The following is a 21,427-nucleotide window of genomic DNA, read 5'->3' as shown; positions in this document are numbered from 1 at the left end:
TTGGCTTTTTTTTGCGTATGTACGTAACTTTTTAAAAATATATAAGCTTTATGAACCTTGGGTTAGGTGAACGGTCTTTTGGGCTGAGTGATTGTGTGTGTTGATCATGTGTTTGAATTGTATTGGCGTGTTCTATGGAGCTAGGAGCTAGCAGAGGAGCTAGGAGCTAGCATAACACGTACCGTACCGTACGTGCGCGTCACGTACGTAACTTTTTAAAAATATATAAGCTTTATGAACCTTGGGTTAGGTGAACGGTCTTTTGGGCTGAGTGATTGTGTGTGTTGATCGGGTGTTTGAATTGTATTGGCGTGTTCTATGGAGCTAGGAGCTAGCAGAGGAGCTAGGAGCTAGCATAACAAACACGCAGGTGTTATTATGCAGGATTAATTTGTGGCATATTAAATATAAGCCTGGTTGTGTTGTGGCTAATAGAGTATATATATGTCTTGTGTTTATTTACTGTTGTAGTCATTCCCAGCTGAATATCAGGTACCGTGAGTATGCAGCCTTGGCTGCTAAACATTCGATAACTTGACCGTATGTGCGCGTCACGTACGTAACTTTTTAAAAATATATAAGCTTTATGAACCTTGGGTTAGGTAAACGGTCTTTTGGGCTGAGTGATTGTGTGTGTTGATCAGGTGTTTGAATTGTATTGGCGTGTTCTATGGAGCTAGGAGCTAGCAGAGGAGCTAGGAGCTAGCATAACAAACACGCAGGTGTTTTTATGCAGGATTAATTTGTGGCATATTAAATATAAGCCTGGTTGTGTTGTGGCTAATAGAGTATATATATGTCTTGTGTTTATTTACTGTTGTAGTCATTCCCAGCTGAATATCAGGTCACCCCCGGCTCTCACAGCATCTTCCCTATCTGAATAGCTTCAACTCCCCACTAGTCCTTCACTTGCACTTTACTCATCCACAAATCTTTCATCCTCGCTGAAATTAATGGGGAAATTGTCGCTTTCTCGGTCCGAATCTCTCTCACTTCATGCGGCCATCATTGTAAACAATAGGGAACTTTGCGTATATGTTCAACTGACTACGTCACGCTACTTCCGGTAGGTGCAAGCCTTTTTTTTATCAGATACCAAAAGTTGCAATCTTTATCGTCGTTGTTCTATACTAAATCCATTCAGCAAAAATATGGCAATATCGCGAAATGATCAAGTATGACACATAGAATAGATCTGCTATCCCCGTTTGAATAAAAAAAATTCATTTCAGTAGGCCTTTAACTAAGCGATGTTTTTATCAAATCTGCGTCTCTTTGTTAGCAGCTAACTAGCACGCTAAGCTAACTAGCGCGCTAAAACAACTAGCAAGCTAAGCTAACTAGCGCGCTAAAACAACTAGCAAGCTAAGCTAACTAGCGCGCTAAGCTAACTAGCATGCTAAGCTAACTAGCACGCTAAAACAACTAGCAAGCTAAGAGGGCCTAATAATGTCCAAAGTTGAGTGAGACGAGTGGAGTTTATCCTGACACGGAGGATGAATAAAGTGTAGTTAGTAGCGATGTGAGGAGATGTGCCGAGGCTTAGAAGCGTGTGTGGAGTAAAGGAGGACTTTGCTGCAAAGCGCATATCCTCCACGCTTGCGTCACTTAGGGGCGGGGCCAATGAGTCATAGTGATGGGCAAGCCATGAACGAACCGTTCAAAATGTATGTTTTGATGGTGCCCACACAAAAAACATGGCAACAAATGATATTTCAAATATATCAACCGTATTTGACTTTTAATCAGGTATATATGAAAATAATGGAAAAAGTATTGTTTTTAATGCACTTATTTTCGCTCTTTTTATCTGCCACACGTGTGTTATAGTGTTTTATGCTCATGATTTATTATCTAACCACAAAGATGGACCACTATTTCTAAGAACTGGCTGTTGGCTTGCCTTACACAGTCCTACAGAACATGTGATTTCCTATTGCAGCAGATACTATACTTGAAATTACAAACAACCGAATGTCTGATTGTAGAACATTTTGTCATCTAGTTATCAACAATTTTAGCAGCTTTGGTTCATTATCATCCATCATACAGATGTGCATACAAATGTGAGTTTTGTGGAAGAAATGTAAGTAATATGAAGGAATAAAATAAGCTTGATCTCCTCTGTAAAATTATTTTGTGTATAATCTCTCAAATCTCCTGTTTTCGTTTTGAAGTTTACACAAAGATGAGGATGAAAGTAAAAAGTGGGACGTGCTTTTGAAGAAGTAATAATTATTTGCAAGTCATTTCTCAGTGTGGTGGTTTTGATAAGACAGAAAATATTGTTTGACTCAGAAATGATTTCAGTCCTTCATGTTGACGTTACCAGTTCACCTCCAAGGACTAGATGTGTCATCACAAGTCTTTCAGCATTGATTGATTGATTGATTGATTGAGACTTTTATTAGTAGGTTGCACAGTGAAGTACATATTCCGTACAATTGACCACTAAATGGCAGAGGTGGGACCAAGTCATTGCTTTGCAAGTCACAAGTAAGTCTCAAGTCTTTGCCCTCAAGTCTCGAGTCAAGTCCCGAGTCAAGACAGGCAAGTCCCGAGTCAAGTCCAAAGTCAAGACTGGAAAGTCTCAAGTCAAGTCACAAGTCATGCATTTTGAGTTTTGAGTCCTTTCAAGTCCTTTTAACCACAGACTAATATTTTTACACAGATCGTGTATGCTTTTAAAACGTTGTATTTATTTATTAAAACAAGTGCATTTGAAATAGCAGGAAAAAAAATAGTACTGACATTGCAATTCATAATAGCACTATTAAAGGCCTACTGAAATGATTGTTTTTTATTTAAACTGGAATAGCAGATCCATTCTATGTGTCATACTTGATCATTTCGCGATATTGCCATATTTTTGCTGAAAGGATTTAGTAGAGAACATTGACGATAAAGTTCGCAACTTTTGCTCGCTGATAAAAAAAAAGCCTTGCCTGTAGCGGAAGTAGCGTGACGTCACAGGAGCTAGTATTCCTCACAATTCCCCATTGTTTACAATGGAGCGAGAGAGATTCGGACCGAGAAAGTGATGATTACCCCATTAATTTGAGCGAGGATGAAAGATTCGTAAATGAGGAACGTTACAGTGAAGGACTTGAGAGGCAGTGATGGACGTATCTTTTTTCGCTCTGACCGTAACTTAGGTACAAGCTGGCTCATTGGATTCCACACTCTCCTTTTTCTATTGTAGATCACAGATTTGTATTTTAAACCACCTCGGATACTATATCCTCTTGAAAATGAGAGTCGAGAACGCGAAATGGACATTCAGTGCCTTTTATCTCCACGACAATACATCGGCGAAATGCTTTAGCTACGAGCTAACGTGATAGCATCGTGCTTTAACTGCATATAGAAACAAAAAAATAAACCCCTGACTGGAAGGATAGACAGAAAATCAACAATACTATTAAACCGTGGACATGTAACTACACGGTTAATGCTTTCCAGGCTGGCGAAGGTTAACAATGCTGTGCTAACGACACCATTGAAGCTAACTTAGCAACGGGACCTCACAGAGCTATGCTAAAAACATTAGCTCTCCACCTACGCCAGCCAGCCCTCATCTACTCAACACCCGTGCTCACCTGCGTTCCAGCGATCGGCAGAAGGACGAAGGACTTCACCCGATGCGTTTGGCGGCCCGGAGACGTAGGAAGTCAAAATGAGGTCGGCGGCTAGCGCGGCTAGCGCGTCTAGCGCTCCAACAAAGTCCTCCTGGTTGTGTTGCTGTAGTCCGCTGCTAATACACCGATCCCACCTACAACTGTCTTCTTTGCAGCCTTCATTGTTCATTAAACAAATTGCAAAAAATGTCCAGAATACTGTGGAATTATGAAATGAAAACAGAGCTTTTTGTATAGGATTCTACGGGTACCATAACTTCCGTTACTCTGACTTCGTCACGCGCATACGTCATCATACCGCGACGTTTCAGCCGGATATTTCCCGGGAAGTTTTAAATGTCACTTTATAAGTTAACCCGGCCGTATTGGCATGTGTTGCAATGTTAAGATTTCATCATTGATATATAAACTATCAGACTGCGTGGTCGGTAGTAGTGGGTTTCAGTAGGCCTTTAACCAGTCATTTTAATAGTGTAAACAATTTCAAACATTTAACTCATTCCTTTACAGAATAAACACATTTGCAAAAACAAGTGCAACTGTACTTATTTGTACAAAAGTGTTAACATTGTATGTCCATGGCATATTGCATTGTAACTAGTTCCACAGCAGTTTCTATTCTGTTCTTACCTTATCTCATTGATCTCATCTCATACTGTTTGTGTGTTGATGTGTGCGTACACATGAAAAACATAACAAATACATGAACATAACAATGAACAGAGTTGTACTTTTTAGATGTCAGGGCCCTATGCAATATGTACACATATTGTTAATATAGTATACATTTTAACTGACCTTTATTTGACTATGTTTGTCTTTTTGTAGGTGGCTAAAATATGCGGTGCTGCTGACCGCCGTCTAACATTACGTTATTGTGTGTGATACATTGACTAACGTAACGTTATGTGTTAGGTACCTCATGCAACCCTGCTTAAAAAAAATCACTTGACAAAAAGTATGAATAAGGTAGCGAACTGCAGTGGACGCAACAGATTGCCGTGTTTGCAATGACGTTATAACCACAGACATCTTTTAAGTAGACGCAGTATTGGTTGCTGTGACGCGAGCAATTTGCATCTTGAAGTGGTGATGAGGAGCCGGCGAGTAGCCTAAACTGACAGTTGACAGGTAGAAAACAAAGATGCCGGGCTGGTGTTCAGCGTTTTCCTGCTCAAATGAGCGGACTGTTGAAAATAGGAATCGGGGGATTACTTTTCACAAGTAAGATTTTACATTAATGTACTATCGGTTGTATTTTATGAAAATAACATTACCACAGAGTTGAGAAGGAGCAAAGATCTTCAATATTTGTATGTGAAAATCACAAAGAAATCTTCTGGGGGAGGATGACGCCCCTAAAGGGGTTTGGTTTACAAACTTTCAGCCCCACCTAAAACCAAATTCACCAGCCGCCACTGATTATGATGCATTCTCATTTTAGGCAAAATATAAGACAATACTTTCTTAACAGTATATTTGTAACCAGGAATAAGTCTTCAAGTAACAATATTCAAATACTAACATTGTTGGGTAAGACAGCATTTGGTTTTATTCTGAATCCAGTGAAACAGATTGGTGGTTTTAGCTGATATAAAGACTTTTAGGTGTTTATATATGTTTAAGTATTTGGCAGACGCTTTTATCCAAAGTGACATACATAAAAAATACATATATAACAATCACTGTAAACATGATCATTTAAGGGAAGAATGTAATACAAAATATCAATACAAAGTGTCAAGACAGAATAAACTCTCTGCTGCTGCAGCAACAGAGATACAGTCTATAAGATATATAGATATCTAATGTATTCATACATTGTTTATGTAGGATATACACATGTATATATAACCTAATCATATTGTTTCTTCAATTTAAAAATAGCTGACCTTTCTCTGGGGATGATATTCCCAGTTTTGATCTCGGACGTCTGGTCACTTATAGCGTATAAGAATATTATATTACTGTTAAGCAAACTATGAATAATAAAACACGCCAAAACATGTGTCCTTTATCATAGCTACACGTATGACAAAAAAGCGCGTGAAAATCAGTGGTATTCAGTGAGGTAAGATGAATTAAATGCGCTGACAGTTCATTGCTCCTGCCAAATGAATTGCACTAGTGGAGCGGATCACCACTCCAAGATGGCGGCCCCGCGTCTCGTCTGCGCCTGTAGGCAGTAGCGCTCCATGCTGCGTACCCTTATAAGATGTCTATGGTTATAACGTTAGCAGTGAGTTTACAGCCTCACTGATTTAACTACACAGCAAATAAAAGTCACGTTACTTAGCCAATAAACGTTAGCTTACTTTCAAAACTTACCCTTCTTTGGGCATCTTCAAATGTCGAACGAAGTTGGAAGTTGTTGCGTCTCCGTCTGTAATATTCGAACTGCATGATTTGCATAGGGCTATTCGTTTTTTGTTGACCGAGTCGTAGTTTTAATACCCGAACGAAATTAACTTTGGCATAATTGTTTCTCACTGCCGCATTGTTTGACAATTCTTCTTCATTGGTTGTCCTGCAATTTGATTGGATGAGAGCTGTGGGATGAAAATAGCGTAGATCTAATTTGATTGGCTGTTGTACTGAGAGCACACCAGCTGACAGGAACAACACGCTGATAGACACAGACGAAGAAAAGGAAAAATACGGAGCGGCGCGCTCCCAAATAACTTTTTAATCTTTTGTTTTGGGGAAAGTAGCAAGTCATGTCAAGTCAAAAGGCTCAAGTCCAAGTGAAGTCACAAGTCATTGATGTTAAAGTCTAAGTCGAGTTGCAAGTCTCTTTACATTTTGTCAAGTCGAGTCCAAAGTCATCAAATTCATGACTCGAGTCCAAGTCATGTGACTCGAGTCCACACCTCTGCTAAATGGTAACACCCGAATAAGTTTTCCGACTTGTTTAAGTCGGGGTCCACTTATATTGATTCATGATACAGATATATACTATCAGATATATACTATCATCATAATTCAGTCATCACACAAGATAATCATCAGGGTATATACATTGAATTCTTTACATTATTTACAATCCGGGGGGGGGGGGTGGGGGGGGGTCGGGGTAGGTTTGGTTGTTATCATCATTTCAGTCATCAACAATTGAGAACAGAGAAAGAGAGAGAGAGAGATCGAAGGCATAAGAAAAAGTATCTACATTTGATTATTTACATTTGATTATTAACAATCTGGGGAGGGTGTTAGTTTAGGGTTGAAGTTGCCTGGAGGTGATGAATGTAGATATTATCAATCACAGGGAAGGTATTTATTATTATTTTTAGGTACTATGCCTCTTCGTTTTAGCTGGATAAGGGCAGGAATAGCCTACATCTTCCTCCAGAAGAGAACATGTCTGTGACCTCTCAGATGATCCAGAAACTGGAACCTCCCACCAGGGGTGTTGCTAAGCATAAAGCTCGACTAGGACACAGCCCCCACTATAATTACTTTGGACCCCTCCAAAACACACACACACACACACACACACACACACACACACGTTTGTCTCTACTTCAAGGGAAATACTTATGACATGTAGTCTCTTCTCAAGGTTAGGGCTTCAAGGATAGGGCTATCACTTCTGCATTCCGATGTCCAAATTAGGGCCTCTTCCCTATGAGGAGTGATCCAGCCCACCTGCGAATGTCAAACTAAGGGGCCTTATCTTATTATGTGCTCAAACTGAAATACTACTATTTACTTAAACTTGGTTCTTCGCTTTCCCCAAGGTGAATATAAACCTTCACCATAAGCAAAACACAATATGAGTTAATTAGTTCACTTCAGTATCTAATGGTGCATCAGAATTGGTGTTTTGTAGGAAGAATGTTGTTCCTCTTTTGCATCGGCCTTGTGTGTCCTCACCCAGCCAGTCTCTGGTAAACAATGTCCCATCATGCTGACATCCACTGAATGTGAGGGCTCATAAAACACCACATAAACATACATAGGCCAGCCCCTGGGGTCGACTTCCCAAGGATGCTGAGTGTCTCCTATCTTGGGGAGTTGTGAAGAAGTTGTAACGGACAGGACACTGACGGCCAAGTGGGGGGGTCAGTATTTTGGTGAGCAACAGGGCCCCAAAATTGTAAACTGACTGACACTGTGTAAGAGAGACATGGCACCATCTGTGTCCTATTTGATACGATGACATTCAGCATTTTTCAAGGTCCAACTTTCAGACAAGGGTCGATGACATCAAATGGAAGTATACATCTGACCTGGCTCCTCACAGGAACTGCAGTCTTGTTCTGATACTTTAAATAAAGTTCTCGTAGGACTGTCGATTAGTCCACCCCTGATACTGGGGCACATCCAGTGATGCTGGTAACGTGTTACTTAGTATCGCAATGCTCTGATATGACCTCCTTTTTCAGTAACAAGTAAAGCGTTACTATTTTCAAACCACTAATCCAAGTTAAAATCTGTGTGTTTGTCATAAATGAAAACATGTAATGTTTACTTTATTCCTGCCTCTCCGGGAGTGATGTCATGCATGAATGTCACGTTGTAGCACGAGGGTGTGTCACGTGTAATACATACTAAGCATGTGAGCAGCAATCATGAACATTACAACACAAACCAGAACAAGGTCTGACCTACTATGACAGGTCATGACAGTTATTTTGTTCTAGCTTTGATTTATGTAGGCTGACCATATTCTGAAATCCCAAAAAGAGGACACATATATGCGTGCCAAGGCGGGCAGCACGCCAAGGCCGGGACTAGGTGAAAATTTGCCAATGATACTCGAACTTGCTTCATAAATAATATATTTATTTAAATAAAGCATTTTTTCTCCTCTGTTGACAGCAGTGTTGGCGCTAGGAATTTTCAAAATGGGGTCCCAGGGACCCCATCAAGTCATAAAAATGGGGTGCCACAATACATTTTTGGGGTACCACTTTTTTGTAAGCGTTTTGAAAATAAATGACCAACTTATGCATTATCCTGTTATATCTCACATTCTATGTTGTGTTTTGGAAAAAGGTTGTCATAAACGTTACTTAATTCATAAAAAAAAAAACAATAAAAAAAATAAAACAAATTTGGATACATATGTAAATGTATTCAGTTATAAACATTCATTCACTTTCTTCTTTCCTTCATGGATCTAAACTTTACCACTGCTGGCAGTTTTTTCTATGTTTTTATTTAATAAGTTGTAGGTGTATTTATTTCAGTATAAAAGTGTAAAAAGTGTTTTGCTTGGGTCATGAAATGATGATAATGGTGTGCCAGGGCGTTCATACATTTTATATTTAATGCTTAAATCTCTGGAGTCTACATCAACGTCACATCTATTCCTCATTTCAAAATGTTTTAGTTTTTTTATGTTGTGTTTTTTGTTTGTTTGTTTTCCGCCTTTTTTTGTCAAACAAAACTATGTTTTTATGGCAAACACACAAAATATGCAAAATCTTCCACCAAAAATATTTTTCAAAGTGGAATATTTGATGTGAAGTAATCGGAACCTTGGATAGGTCAATAATTCCTAATAACATTGATTTTGATTCAATATTATGTTTTGAGCAATGACAGTTTGAAAGAAAAAAAAACATTTTTGTTTTATTAGTCAACATTGCTAAGGAGCTGGCGAAGCTATACACAGCTTGCTTACATCAGGGGAAAGTGCCAGAGAAGTGGAAAGAAGGCTTCTTTCCACTTCTTGAAAAGGATGATCATGTTAGATTCTTAATTTAAGAAGCTAACATGATCATCCTTTTCAAGAAAGGGGACAAGAGCGACCTCAAGAACTACAGACCTATTAGCCTTCTTTCAAACATATACAAGTTGTTTACAAGAATCCTGACAAATCGAATGGAAAATACACTTAATAGCCACCAACCCAGAGAACAAGCAGGGTTTAGGAGTGGTTTTTCTACCATGGACCATATTCATACATTGAATCAGATCAAAGAAAAATGCCAAGAATACAACAAACCACTTTGTATGGCCTTCATAGACTATGAAAAGGCATTTGATTCGGTGGAGACACAGTCGGTTCTAAAAGCTCTGCAAGATCAAGGAATTCATCATAAGTACATTAACTTACTCAAGGACATGTACACAAACTGCACTACCACAGTTACGATGCACAAACCAAGCGTGAAAATCCACATAAAGAAGGGTGTCCGACAAGGCGATACAATTTCGCCTAAACTGTTTACAGCTTGTTTGGAAGGCAGATTTCGCTCTCTGGAGTGGGAGGATAAAGGAGTTGATATCAACGGAGACAAATTTTAATCATCTGAGGTTTGCAGATGACATTGTTGTCTTGGGAGAGCAAATCAGTGAAGTGGAAGATATGCTTAAAGACCTTGCAAATGCCAGCAAACGTTGTGGATTGAAAATGAATATGAAGAAGACAAAAGTTATGGCAAATTCCATGGTACCTCATGGACCTGTGACTGTTAATGGAAATTAAATTGATGAAGTTAATGAATATATCTATCTGGGGCAGAGATTTAGCCTGGAAGAAAAGAGTCAAGAACAGGAGATAGGGAGGAGAATCAGATTGGGCTGGTGCCAATATGGAAAACTGAGCAACATCATGAGAGGAGAAATACCGTTAAGCCTAAAAAGAAAGGTCTTCAATCAATGCGTGTTACCAACCATGACATACGGAGCTGAAACCTGGGCATTGTCAAATAAAATGGAAAAGAAAATAGCAGCAGCACAACACAACATGCTGAGGCTTTCGTCCAGCAGTGGACTGACAACGGCTGATGATGAGTCAACATTGCAACTGTTTCTAAATTACATTTCACCTGTAAGCTTTTTTATTTCACTTTTGTTATGTTTTTGTTTATTTTAATAGTATTTTTACAATGTGCCGTGGGCCTTTAAAAAAATATTAGCTGTGGGCCGCAAATGGTAAAATAAAAAAAATCTGCGTCCTTTCTGATTTCAATGCGTTAAAAAGACACAAAAAGTGCGTTAACGCCAACACTGTTCCCCGGGAAGTCCTGTGGGGAGTACTCAGAGAGTATGGGGTATCGGACCGTCTGATTCTGGCGGTCCGCTCCCTGTATGATCAGTGTCAGAGCTTGGTCCACATTGCCGGCAGTAAGTCGGACCTGTATCTAGTGAGGGTTGGACTCTGCCAAGGCTGCCCTTTGTCACCGATTCTGTTCATAACTTTTATGGACAGAATTTCTAGGCGCAGTCAAGGCGTTGAGGGGATCCGGTTTGGTGGCTGCAGGATTCGGTCTCTGCTTTCTGCAGAGGATGTGGTCCTGGTGGCTTCATCTGGCCAGGATCTTTAGCTCTCACTGGATCGGTTCGCAGCCGAGTGTGAAGCGACTGGGATGAGAATAAGCACCTCCAAGGTCGAGTCCATGGTTCTCGCCCGGGAAAGGGTGAAGTGCCAGCTCCAATTTGGGGAGGAGATCTTGCACCATTTGGAGGAGTTCAAGTACCTCGGAGTCTTGTTCACGAATGAGGGAAGAGTGGATCATGAGATCAACAGGTGGATCGGTGCGGCATCTTCAGTAATGCGGACGCTGTATCGATCCGTTGTGGTGAAGAAGGCAAAGATCTCAATTTACAGGTCGATCTTCATTTCCATCCTCACTTATGGTCATGAGCTTTGGGTTATGACCGAAAGGACAAGATCACGGGTACAAGCGGCCAAAATGAGTGGGGCTCTCCCTTAGAGATAGGGTGAGAAGCTCTGTCATCGGAGAGGAGCTCAAAGTAAAGCCGCTGCTCCTCCACATCAAGGAGACAGATGAGGTGGTTCGGGCATCTGGTCAGGATGCCACCTAGGGAGGTGTTTCGGGCACGTCCGAGCGGCAGGAGGCCACGGGGAAGATCCAGGACACTTTAGGAAGACTATGTCTCCCGGCTGACCTGGGAACGCTTCGGGATCCCCCGGGAGGAGCTGGATGAGGTGGCTGGGAGAGGGAAGTCTGGGCTTCTCCGCTTAGGCTGCTGCCCCCGCGACCCGACCTCGGATAAGCAGAAGAAAATGGATGAATGGATGGATGGGCTGCAATGGTTGTGTTCTCTCGGATGCAGAATTGTACACCTTTCCTGATTGTCAGCTCCCAGACAGTGGTCGAGGAGCGCAGGGGAGACATTCCCTCCAGGGCCGATGTATCGTCGGGGGTAACACCCTCCACTTTACCCGGCAGTGGGTCCTACAGTTCCGTTGTTGGGTCGGAATGACGACCCAACAGTTGTCGATTCGTTGTAACTCTGTCACTTTATTTATGTTTTCCACAAAGCCAACCGGACATCCACTAAGCTACTAACGCTCCTGCACATTAACTGCTTCCACTCCCTCACCTCACTTGCCCACTCACTTACTCAGTCACTCACCTCACATACTGCCATTCTTAAAGGAGCACACACACTCTGGATGACAATTAAAACACAATTACACTCCAGCATAGTAATAAACATTAACATTTCCATACAGACATACAGTTCCATATACATTCAATATAACTGAAAGGATGCAGCATGACTAGTAGGAGTCAATATAAGGGGAATGCAATAATGTAGCTTGTAATGCAAATGCAAGAATGTATCAGTCCATGTGTTTAGTGCACACATTACAGTCGAGCCAAACAGCCCTGAAAAAATATTAGAATATCCAACACTCAGGCTACAATTTATGAGGAGAAGCAATTAGCATTTTAAAGTATAATCGTAGCTGAGTTCCCTGTAATAACTCCAAACACTCACAGAAAAATACACTCAGTGCATTTTACGCCAAAGTGCAAACAATAACTATTGTCAAGTTGTTGTTTTTTAAGTAAAGAACAATGCTATTAGCTTGAACAGCTTTTACAGTAAATTCGGTAAGTGCATTAAAATAGTACTAGTTAATTATTTTCATATTTATCTGATTGAAAGTCAAATACGGTTTATATATTTGAAATATCATTCATTAGTTGCCATGTTTTTTGTGGGCACCATTCAAATATACATTTTGAACGGTTCGTTCATGACTTGCCCATCACTTTGACTCTTTGGCCCCGCCCCTAAGTGACGCATGCGTGGAGGATATGCGCTTTGCAGCAAAGTCCTCCTTTACTCCACACACGCTTCTAAGCCTCGGCACATCTCCTCACATCGCTACTAACTACACTTTATTCATCCTCCGTGTCAGGATAAACTCCACTCGTCTCAGTCAACTTTGGACATTATTAGGCCCGCTTAGCTTGCTAGTTGTTTTAGCGCGCTAGTTAGCTCAGCATGCTAGTTAGCTTAGCTTGTTAGCTGCTAACAAAGAGACGCGGATTTGATCAACACATCGCTTAGTTAAGATCAAGTGTGAGTGTAAAGTGTTGTGATTGTGTGAAAATGTGCGAGAGAACGATAGCAGAGTACAAAGAGGAACTTTCTCGAACAAAAGAAGAGAACAAAAGACTACGTCAACTACTGGAGGCTGTTTTCAAGAAACATCAAGTTGTGTTACACAGAACAGGTTTGTTTACTTCTTACTCTCACATGTTTACTAACTTTATATTCCATCATTAACATGAACATGAAGTGTTAGATTAATTTTGATGAATAGGTGTACTCAGACACATGATTGTTATTGTGTTATTAATGTGATTATCAGACAGCAGTCATTTCCATTAGATAATGTTCAAATATAGGTGATTTGGCACACTTATAATTAAAATAACAACAATAATGTTGTTTTTCATCAGATATGTACTAGTATTGTATATGTGGATGGGGGCCCTGCTTTGGAAATAATGTGTACCCCTTTCAGAGATCACATTTAGTTCCACTTCAAACATTCACATGATCCACAATGAGATGAGATGGTATAACGTGAACAGTTCTGTTCGTGCATGTTGTCACTACCATAGTTTTCTTTTTTGTCATCTTTACTTGAATAACAATGTCACATAAAAGATGACATACTGATCTTTTAAAAATAAGTAAATAGATTGTAAAAAAAAAAAAATCAACATTTAAAAAATAAATCACATGATGTGAGTCAGTGGCGCCCCCTTACGTCATTCATTGCAATGACAGAAGAGTGAAAGTGATTGAAATTGTGGCCATAATACTCCCTGATTTTTTAAAGTCGACCCCTTGTTCATGTTTATATTCTTGTTCCCTTTTACTCCTATGTAAGCTAGTTTTTATACAAAACATTAATAAAATATTCAAATATCACAGAATGTGACGTTTCAAAAGCACCTTTGTAAAAACAATTGTAAGTCCAGGAAGTGACGTAGTCTTCCGGTACCTATGGAGTAGTGACATTGACCACCACCACCGGAATATGTTTTATTTATTTCATGACAGCACGTCCCCTAAACGTTAAAACATCATGGACACGATTGAACACAGCATCCAGCAGTGGAAACGTGGCTTTATTTACTATCAAGTTCCTATTTTTAATTGTTGAAATGAAATCAGCAGTGACGGGCTAGTTGTTTTGATAGCGGCTAAATTAGCATGTCGCGATATTTGTACGTGGGATCACGTCTGCGCCGAGTGGATGCGCAGAGGGTTGAAACAGCGCGTGTGTCTTCTTCCTTACGTTTACTTGAACATCATTATCCAGCACCATCTGCTGGTCACATTGTGTACCACAGTCACTTGAACTGCATGTCATGACACCTACTAACTCGTATGTCACTCAAAAGTGCAGATTTGAACCATTGGAATCATTTCTATAGTTTGAAAACATCCAGCAGGCAGCATTTAAATGTTAATTATGTTGTATTATCCCCAGGTAGCAAAGTTCATTTCCTTTTTTGTGCTGTTTTGCAAGACCCGAGTCACGTGACTTCAAACTTGACACCTCATTGGCTGCTTCTGAGACAGGCTCCATGGTTTTAGTCTTTTAACGGAAGTGAGTCTTGCTTTTTGAAGCAGCACATTTTTCAGCACTGCATTTTTTTAACTGAATTTTTATGCACTGAATTTTCAACTAACTGCATCGTTTCGGATCAAAAAGCATTCTAAAAAATAAAAGATCATTCCTGAATCCAAATACACAAAAACAGGTACCAACAAGAAAGAAAAGTAGGTTTTGTATTATAGGATCCCAACCTAAGAGGGGTTTTGAGACAAGAAAAACATTAAAAGCCTTGAAAGTAATTCTTTTAAAAAAAACAACATTGAAATAAAGTGCCCTGGTTTAAGAGGACACGTTTAAATGTCAGCAGCAACATGAAAATAACTGACCTTTAACTATGGTGTTTTTATAGGTGAACATGATTATAGGACATACACACAATAAACATGATTATAGGACACACACACAATAAACATTATTATAGGACATACACACAATAAACATGATTATAGGACATACACACAATAAACATGGTTATAGGACACACACACAATAAACATTATTATAGGACATACACACAATAAACATTATTATGGGACATACACACAATAAACATGATTATAGGACATGCACACGATAAACATGATTATAGCACATACACACAATAAACATGATTATAGGACACACACAAAATAAACATTATTATAGGACATACACACAATAAACATGATTATAGGACATGCACACGATAAACATGATTATAGCACATACACACAATAAACATGATTATAGAACATACACACAATAAACATGATTATAGGACATAGACACACAAAAAACATTATAGGACATACACACAATAAACATTATTATAGCACATACACACAATAAACATGATTATAGGACATACACACAATAAACATGATAATAGGACATACACATAATAAACATGATTATAGGACATACACACAATAAACATGATTATAGGACGAACACACAATAAACATGATTGTAGCACATATACACAATAAACATGATTATAGCACATACACACAATAAACATTATAGGACATGCACTCAATAAACATGATTATAGCACATACACACAATAAACATTATAGGACATACACACAATAAACATGATTACAGCACATACACACAATAAACATGATTATAGCACATACACACAATAAACATTATAGGACATACACACAATAAACATGATTACAGCACATACACACAATAAACATGATTACAGCACATACACACAATAAACATGATTATAGGACATACACAAAATAAACATGATTTTAGGACATACACACAATAAATATGATTATAGGACATGCACACAATAAACATGATTATAGGATATAAACAAAATAAACATGATTATAGGACATACACACAATAAACATGATTATAGCACATACACACAATAAACATGATTATAGCACATACACACAATAAACATGATTATAGGACATGCACACAATAAACATAATTATAGGACATACACACAATAAACATGATTATAGCACATACACACAATAAACATGATTATAGCACATACACACAATAAACATTATTATAGGACATACACACAATAAACATGATTATAGGACATACACACAATAAACATTATTACAGGACATGCACACAATAAACATGATTATAGGACATACACACAATAAACATGATTATAGGACATACACACAATAAACATGATTATAGCACATACACACAATAAACATGATTACAGCACATACACACAATAAACATGATTATAGGACATACACAAAATAAACATGATTTTAGGACATACACACAATAAACATGATTATAGGATATAAACAAAATAAACATGATTATAAGACGTACACACAATAAACATGATTATAGGACATACACACAATAAACATGATTATAGGACGAACACACAATAAACATGATTATAGCACATACACACAATAAACATGATTATAGCACATACACACAATAAACATTATAGGACATGCACTCAATAAACATGATTACAGCACATACACACAATAAACATGATTATAGGACATACACACAATAAACATGATTATAGGACATACACACAATAAACATGATTATAGGACATACACACAATAAACATGATTATAGGACAAACACACAATAAACATGATTATAGCACATACACACAATAAACATAGGACATGCACTCAATAAACATGATTATAGCACATACACAATAAACATTATAGGACATACACACAATAAACATGATTACAGCACATACACACAATAAACATGATTATAGGACATACACAAAATAAACATGATTTTAGGACATACACCAAATAAACATGATTTTAGGACATGCACACAATAAACATCATTATAGGACATGCACACAATAAACATTATTATAGGACATACACACAATAAACATGATTATAGCACATACACACAATAAACATGATTATAGGACATACACAAAATAAACATGATTTTAGGACATACACACATTAAACATTATTATAGGACATACACACAATAAACATTATTATAGGACATACACACAATAAACATGATTATAGCACATACACACAATAAACATGATTATAGGACATGCACACAATAAACATGATTATAGGACATACACACAATAAACATGATTATAGCACATACACACAATAAACATGATTATAGCACATACACACAATAAACATTATTATAGGACATACACACAATAAACATGATTCTAGGACGTACACACAATAAACATGATTATAGCACATACACACAATAAACATGATTATAGGACATGCACACAATAAACATTATCATGGGACATGCACACAATAAACATTATTATAAACATTATTTTATTTTGAGGCAGGGGCTCCAAAGCATCCATGTGTGTGTATATATATATATATATATATATATATATATATATATATATATATATATATATATATATATATATATATATATATATATATATATATATATATATATATATATATATATGTTGGGGCTGTGAATCTTTGGGTGTCCCACAATTCCATTCAATATCGATTCTTGGGGTCACGATTCGATTAAAAAAAGATTTTTTTTTTCCCGATTCAAAAGGATTCTCTATTCATTCAATACATAGATTTCAGCAGGATCTACCCCAGTCTGCTGACATGCAAGCAGAGTAGTAGATATGTGTAAACCACTGTGACACTATTGTTCTTTTTTTAATTTTAATTTTATAAATGTCTAATGATAATGTCAATGAGGGATTTTTAATCACTGCTATGTTGAAATTGTAACTAATATTGATACTGTTGTTGATAATATTCATTTTTGTTTCACTACTTTTGGTTTGTTCTGTGTGGTGTTTGTGTCTCCTCTCAATTGCTCTGTTTATTGCAGTTCTGAGTGTTGCTGGGTCGGGTTTGCTTTTGGAATTGGACATCCCAGTAAACAAATTAATTACTTTATAAACAAGTTGTGACAACGTTCACGACACATCACCTGCTGCATGTTTCCTCAACTCATTAACTCTCAGTCACAGCAGCTGATGGACAATGTATAGAGAAAATAAAAGCAACATCAACTAGTTTTCTCCTTCGCTGTATACTTTTAGTGTGGGGACAAGTGTCTCCAATATTGTCCACACCTGTCTCCATCCAAACACAGCAGTGCGCTCTTAAACGCACGGCGGGAAACGAGGGAAAATTACATTAACCCAAGCGCTTGACTCCGTTTACTCCGAGGGCAAATCTCCGTAGAAAAGTCCATGTAGCTGGTCCGCCATGATTATCAAGCCAAACAACGCTAGTGCGTATGCGCCTGACTTTGTGTTGCCTAAAATGCATTAATAAATAACGATTTCGCTGTAATTAAAAAAATTGACTTACCGTCGGGAAATGTATCGCAAATTATCGTTATACCGTTTACCCTTACAGCCCTCGTCCATTACCAAGTAAAAAGTCAAGGGCGGTCACGGCATGTTTTTGTCGATGTTGGTACATTTTTTAGGGCATTACGGCAAGTCACAAGAGCAGTCGCGGCTTTTGCCACGGTTGCCATGGTTAAATTCGAGCCCTGAAAACAGAATTACTTTTTAATAAATGTTATTAATTAGTGTGTTACTTCAAATATCTGGCATAATGCAGTTGAGATAAGTTGAGATAAGTTTCATATGAGAGCAGTCTGCACCGGACCGAACAGCAGGACAGGTGTAACAATGACATTATTACCTGTCACTCTTTATAACTCCTTGTGCAGATCTGAATGTTCATTATTTAAATGTTGACCTCAGTTTGAAGCAAAGGTGCTAATACTAATAGCCACATTTGGAGAGGCGTGTTTTAAAGCAGCTGTTGTGAGAGTTGCATATGTGTGTGTGTGCTCCTTTAAGAATGGCAGTATGTGGGGTGCGTGACGAGTGAGTGGGCAAGTTAGGAGAGGTAGCGCTAGCATGTGCAGGAGTGTCAGTAGCATGGTGGATGTCCGCTTGTGCCCTGTGGAAATTACAAATAAAGTCACCAAGTTGTAACTAATCGATGGCCTCGTCATTCCGACCAAAGTGAAAGGTCTCCCCTGCTCTCCTCGACCACGGTCTGGGAGCCGACAAGCAGGAAAGGTGTAAAACAGTACTTGCAACGCGGTGCCTCCTTGTTTAAAGCGTCACCTTTATTGTTAGTTTTGAAGCCCAAATACCTCCATGTTGTACTTCACACCCTCATTATTAACCAGTAGAATTGTAGTTGTTTGCCTTTCTTCCTCTTCAAGATGTTATTGCTTGTATGCACTTTGTGTGTGCGCCTCGACCCTGTAGTCACTCAGATGAAAGAGCGGAAGCTGTACTTTTCAAAGGTGGTATCGTACCGATTTCAATTGATTGTAATGTATATAATGTAATGTATTGTGGCCAAACAGCTCCATTTTTGTTTCATCTGACATCACATGGACTAAGATAAGACCTTCTGGAGGAAAGTTCTGTGGTCGGATAAAATAAAAATGGAGCTGTTTGGCCACAATACCCAGCAATATGTTTGGAGGAGAAAATGTGAGACCTTTAATCCCAGGAACACCAAGCCTACCGTCAAGCATGGTGGTGGTCGTATTATGCTCTGGGCCTGTTTTGCTGCCAATGGAACTGCTGCTTTAAATGGGACAATGAAAAAGGAGGATTACCTCCAAATTCTTCAGGACAACCTAAAATCATCAGCCCGGAGGTTGGGTCTTGGGCACAGTTGGGTGTTCCAACAGGACAATGACCCCAAACACACGTCAAAAGTGGTCAAGGAATGTCTAAATCAGGCTAGAATGAAGGTTTTAGAATGGCCTTCCCAAAGTCGTGTGGACAATGCTGAAGAAACAAGTCTATGTCAGAAAACCAACACATTTAGCTGAACTGCACCAATTTAGTCAAGAGGAGTGGTCAAAAATTCAAGCAGAAGCTTGTGGATGGCAACCAAAAGCGCCTTATTGCAGTGAAACTTGCCAAGGGACATGTAAGCAAATATTAACATTGCTGTATGTATACTTTTGACCCAGCACATTTGCTCACATTTTCAGTAGACCCATAATAAATTCATAAAAGAAGCAAACTTCATGAATGTTTTTAGTGACCAACAAGTATGTGCTCCAATCACTACATCACAAAAAAATAAGAGTTGTAGAAATGATTGGAAACTCAAGACAGCCATGACATGATGTTCTTTACAAGTGTATGTAAACTTTTGATCGCGACTGTATATATGCATGTGTATATGTATATATATCCATCCATCCATCCATTTTCTACCGCTTATCCCTTTCGGAGTCGCGGGGGGTGCTGGAGCCTATCTCAGCTACAATGGGGTGTAAGGCGGGGTATGTATATATATATATATATATATATACTGTATATTTATGTATATATGTTCAGTTTAACAGTCCAGTTGTGATTGATTGAATGCCCTGAGAATTATACTGGACAATATTTTGTAATTGCCACAAAATAACGTGTAGTATTTTGTTAATTTCTTGCCAAAATTGTTTTTATTTTATAGATATTTTCAAAGCAGAATATTGTCCTTAGGGCCCTCTGGCACCTCATGGGGGACCCGTAAAATCTGTGCCTCTTAAAGGCCTACTGAAATGATTTTTTTTTATTTAAACGGGAATAGCAGATCCATTCTATGTGTCATACTTGATCATTTCGCGATATTGCCATATTTTTGCTGAAAGGATTTAGTAGAGAAAATCAACGATAAAGTTCGCAACTTTTGCTCGCTGATAAAAAAAAGCCTTGCCTGTAGCGGAAGTAGCGTGACGTCACAGGAGCTAGTATTCCTCACAATTCCCCGTTGTTTACAATGAAGCGAGAGAGATTCGGACCGAGAAAGTGATGATTACCCCATTAATTTGAGCGAGGATGAAAGATTCGTAGATGAGGAACGTTACAGTGAAGGACTTGAGAGGCAGTGATGGACGTATCTTTTGTCGCTCTGACCGTAACTTAGGTACAAGCTGGCTCATTGGATTCCACACTCTCCTTTTTCTATTGTGGATCACAGATTTGTATTTTAAACCACCTCGGATACTATATCCTCTTGAAAATAAGAGTCGAGAACGCGAAATGGACATTCAGTGCCTTTTATCTCCACGACAATACATCGGCGAAATGCTTTAGCTACGAGCTAACGTGATAGCATCGTGCTTTAACTGCATATAGAAACAAAAAAAATAAACCCCTGACTGGAAGGATAGATAGAAAATCAACAATACTATTAAACCGTGGACATGTAAATACACGGTTAATGCTTTCCAGGCTGGCGAAGGTTAACAATGCTGTGCTAACAATGCCATTGAAGCTAACTTAGCAACTTAGCAACCAGACCTCACAGAACTATGTACTCTCTCCTTTTTCTATTGTGAATCACGGATTTGTATTTTAAACCACATCGGATACTATATCCTCTTGAAAATGAGAGTCGAGGACGCGAAATGGACATTTAAAGTGACTTTT

The 21,427-nt window shown here is 38.6% G+C and overlaps 1 protein-coding gene and 1 pseudogene across 2 annotated transcripts in view; one reads left to right on the top strand and one right to left on the bottom strand.

Moving 5' to 3' along the window:
* LOC133640589 (oocyte zinc finger protein XlCOF6-like) overlaps window positions 1–21,427 on the bottom strand; it is a 36,181-nt pseudogene that overhangs the window by 9,030 nt on the left and 5,724 nt on the right.
* The window catches only part of LOC133640603 (gastrula zinc finger protein XlCGF57.1-like), a 49,109-nt gene that overhangs the window by 23,808 nt on the left and 3,874 nt on the right, over window positions 1–21,427 (top strand). For both annotated transcript variants that reach the window (XM_062034115.1, XM_062034114.1), the window contains exon 1: window positions 12,649–13,086. In XM_062034115.1, coding sequence (XP_061890099.1) covers window positions 12,963–13,086 — 124 coding nt within the window. In that variant the 5' untranslated portion in view covers window positions 12,649–12,962. Of the gene's footprint in view, window positions 13,087–21,427 lie in introns of those variants that run through there.

The sequence above is a fragment of the Entelurus aequoreus genome, linkage group LG23 (genome assembly GCF_033978785.1).
Source record: "Entelurus aequoreus isolate RoL-2023_Sb linkage group LG23, RoL_Eaeq_v1.1, whole genome shotgun sequence".
Classification (NCBI taxonomy): Eukaryota; Metazoa; Chordata; class Actinopteri; order Syngnathiformes; family Syngnathidae; genus Entelurus; species Entelurus aequoreus.
The sequence above is the reverse complement of the archived record's forward strand: the minus strand, read 5'-3'. Positions and strand labels throughout refer to the sequence as shown.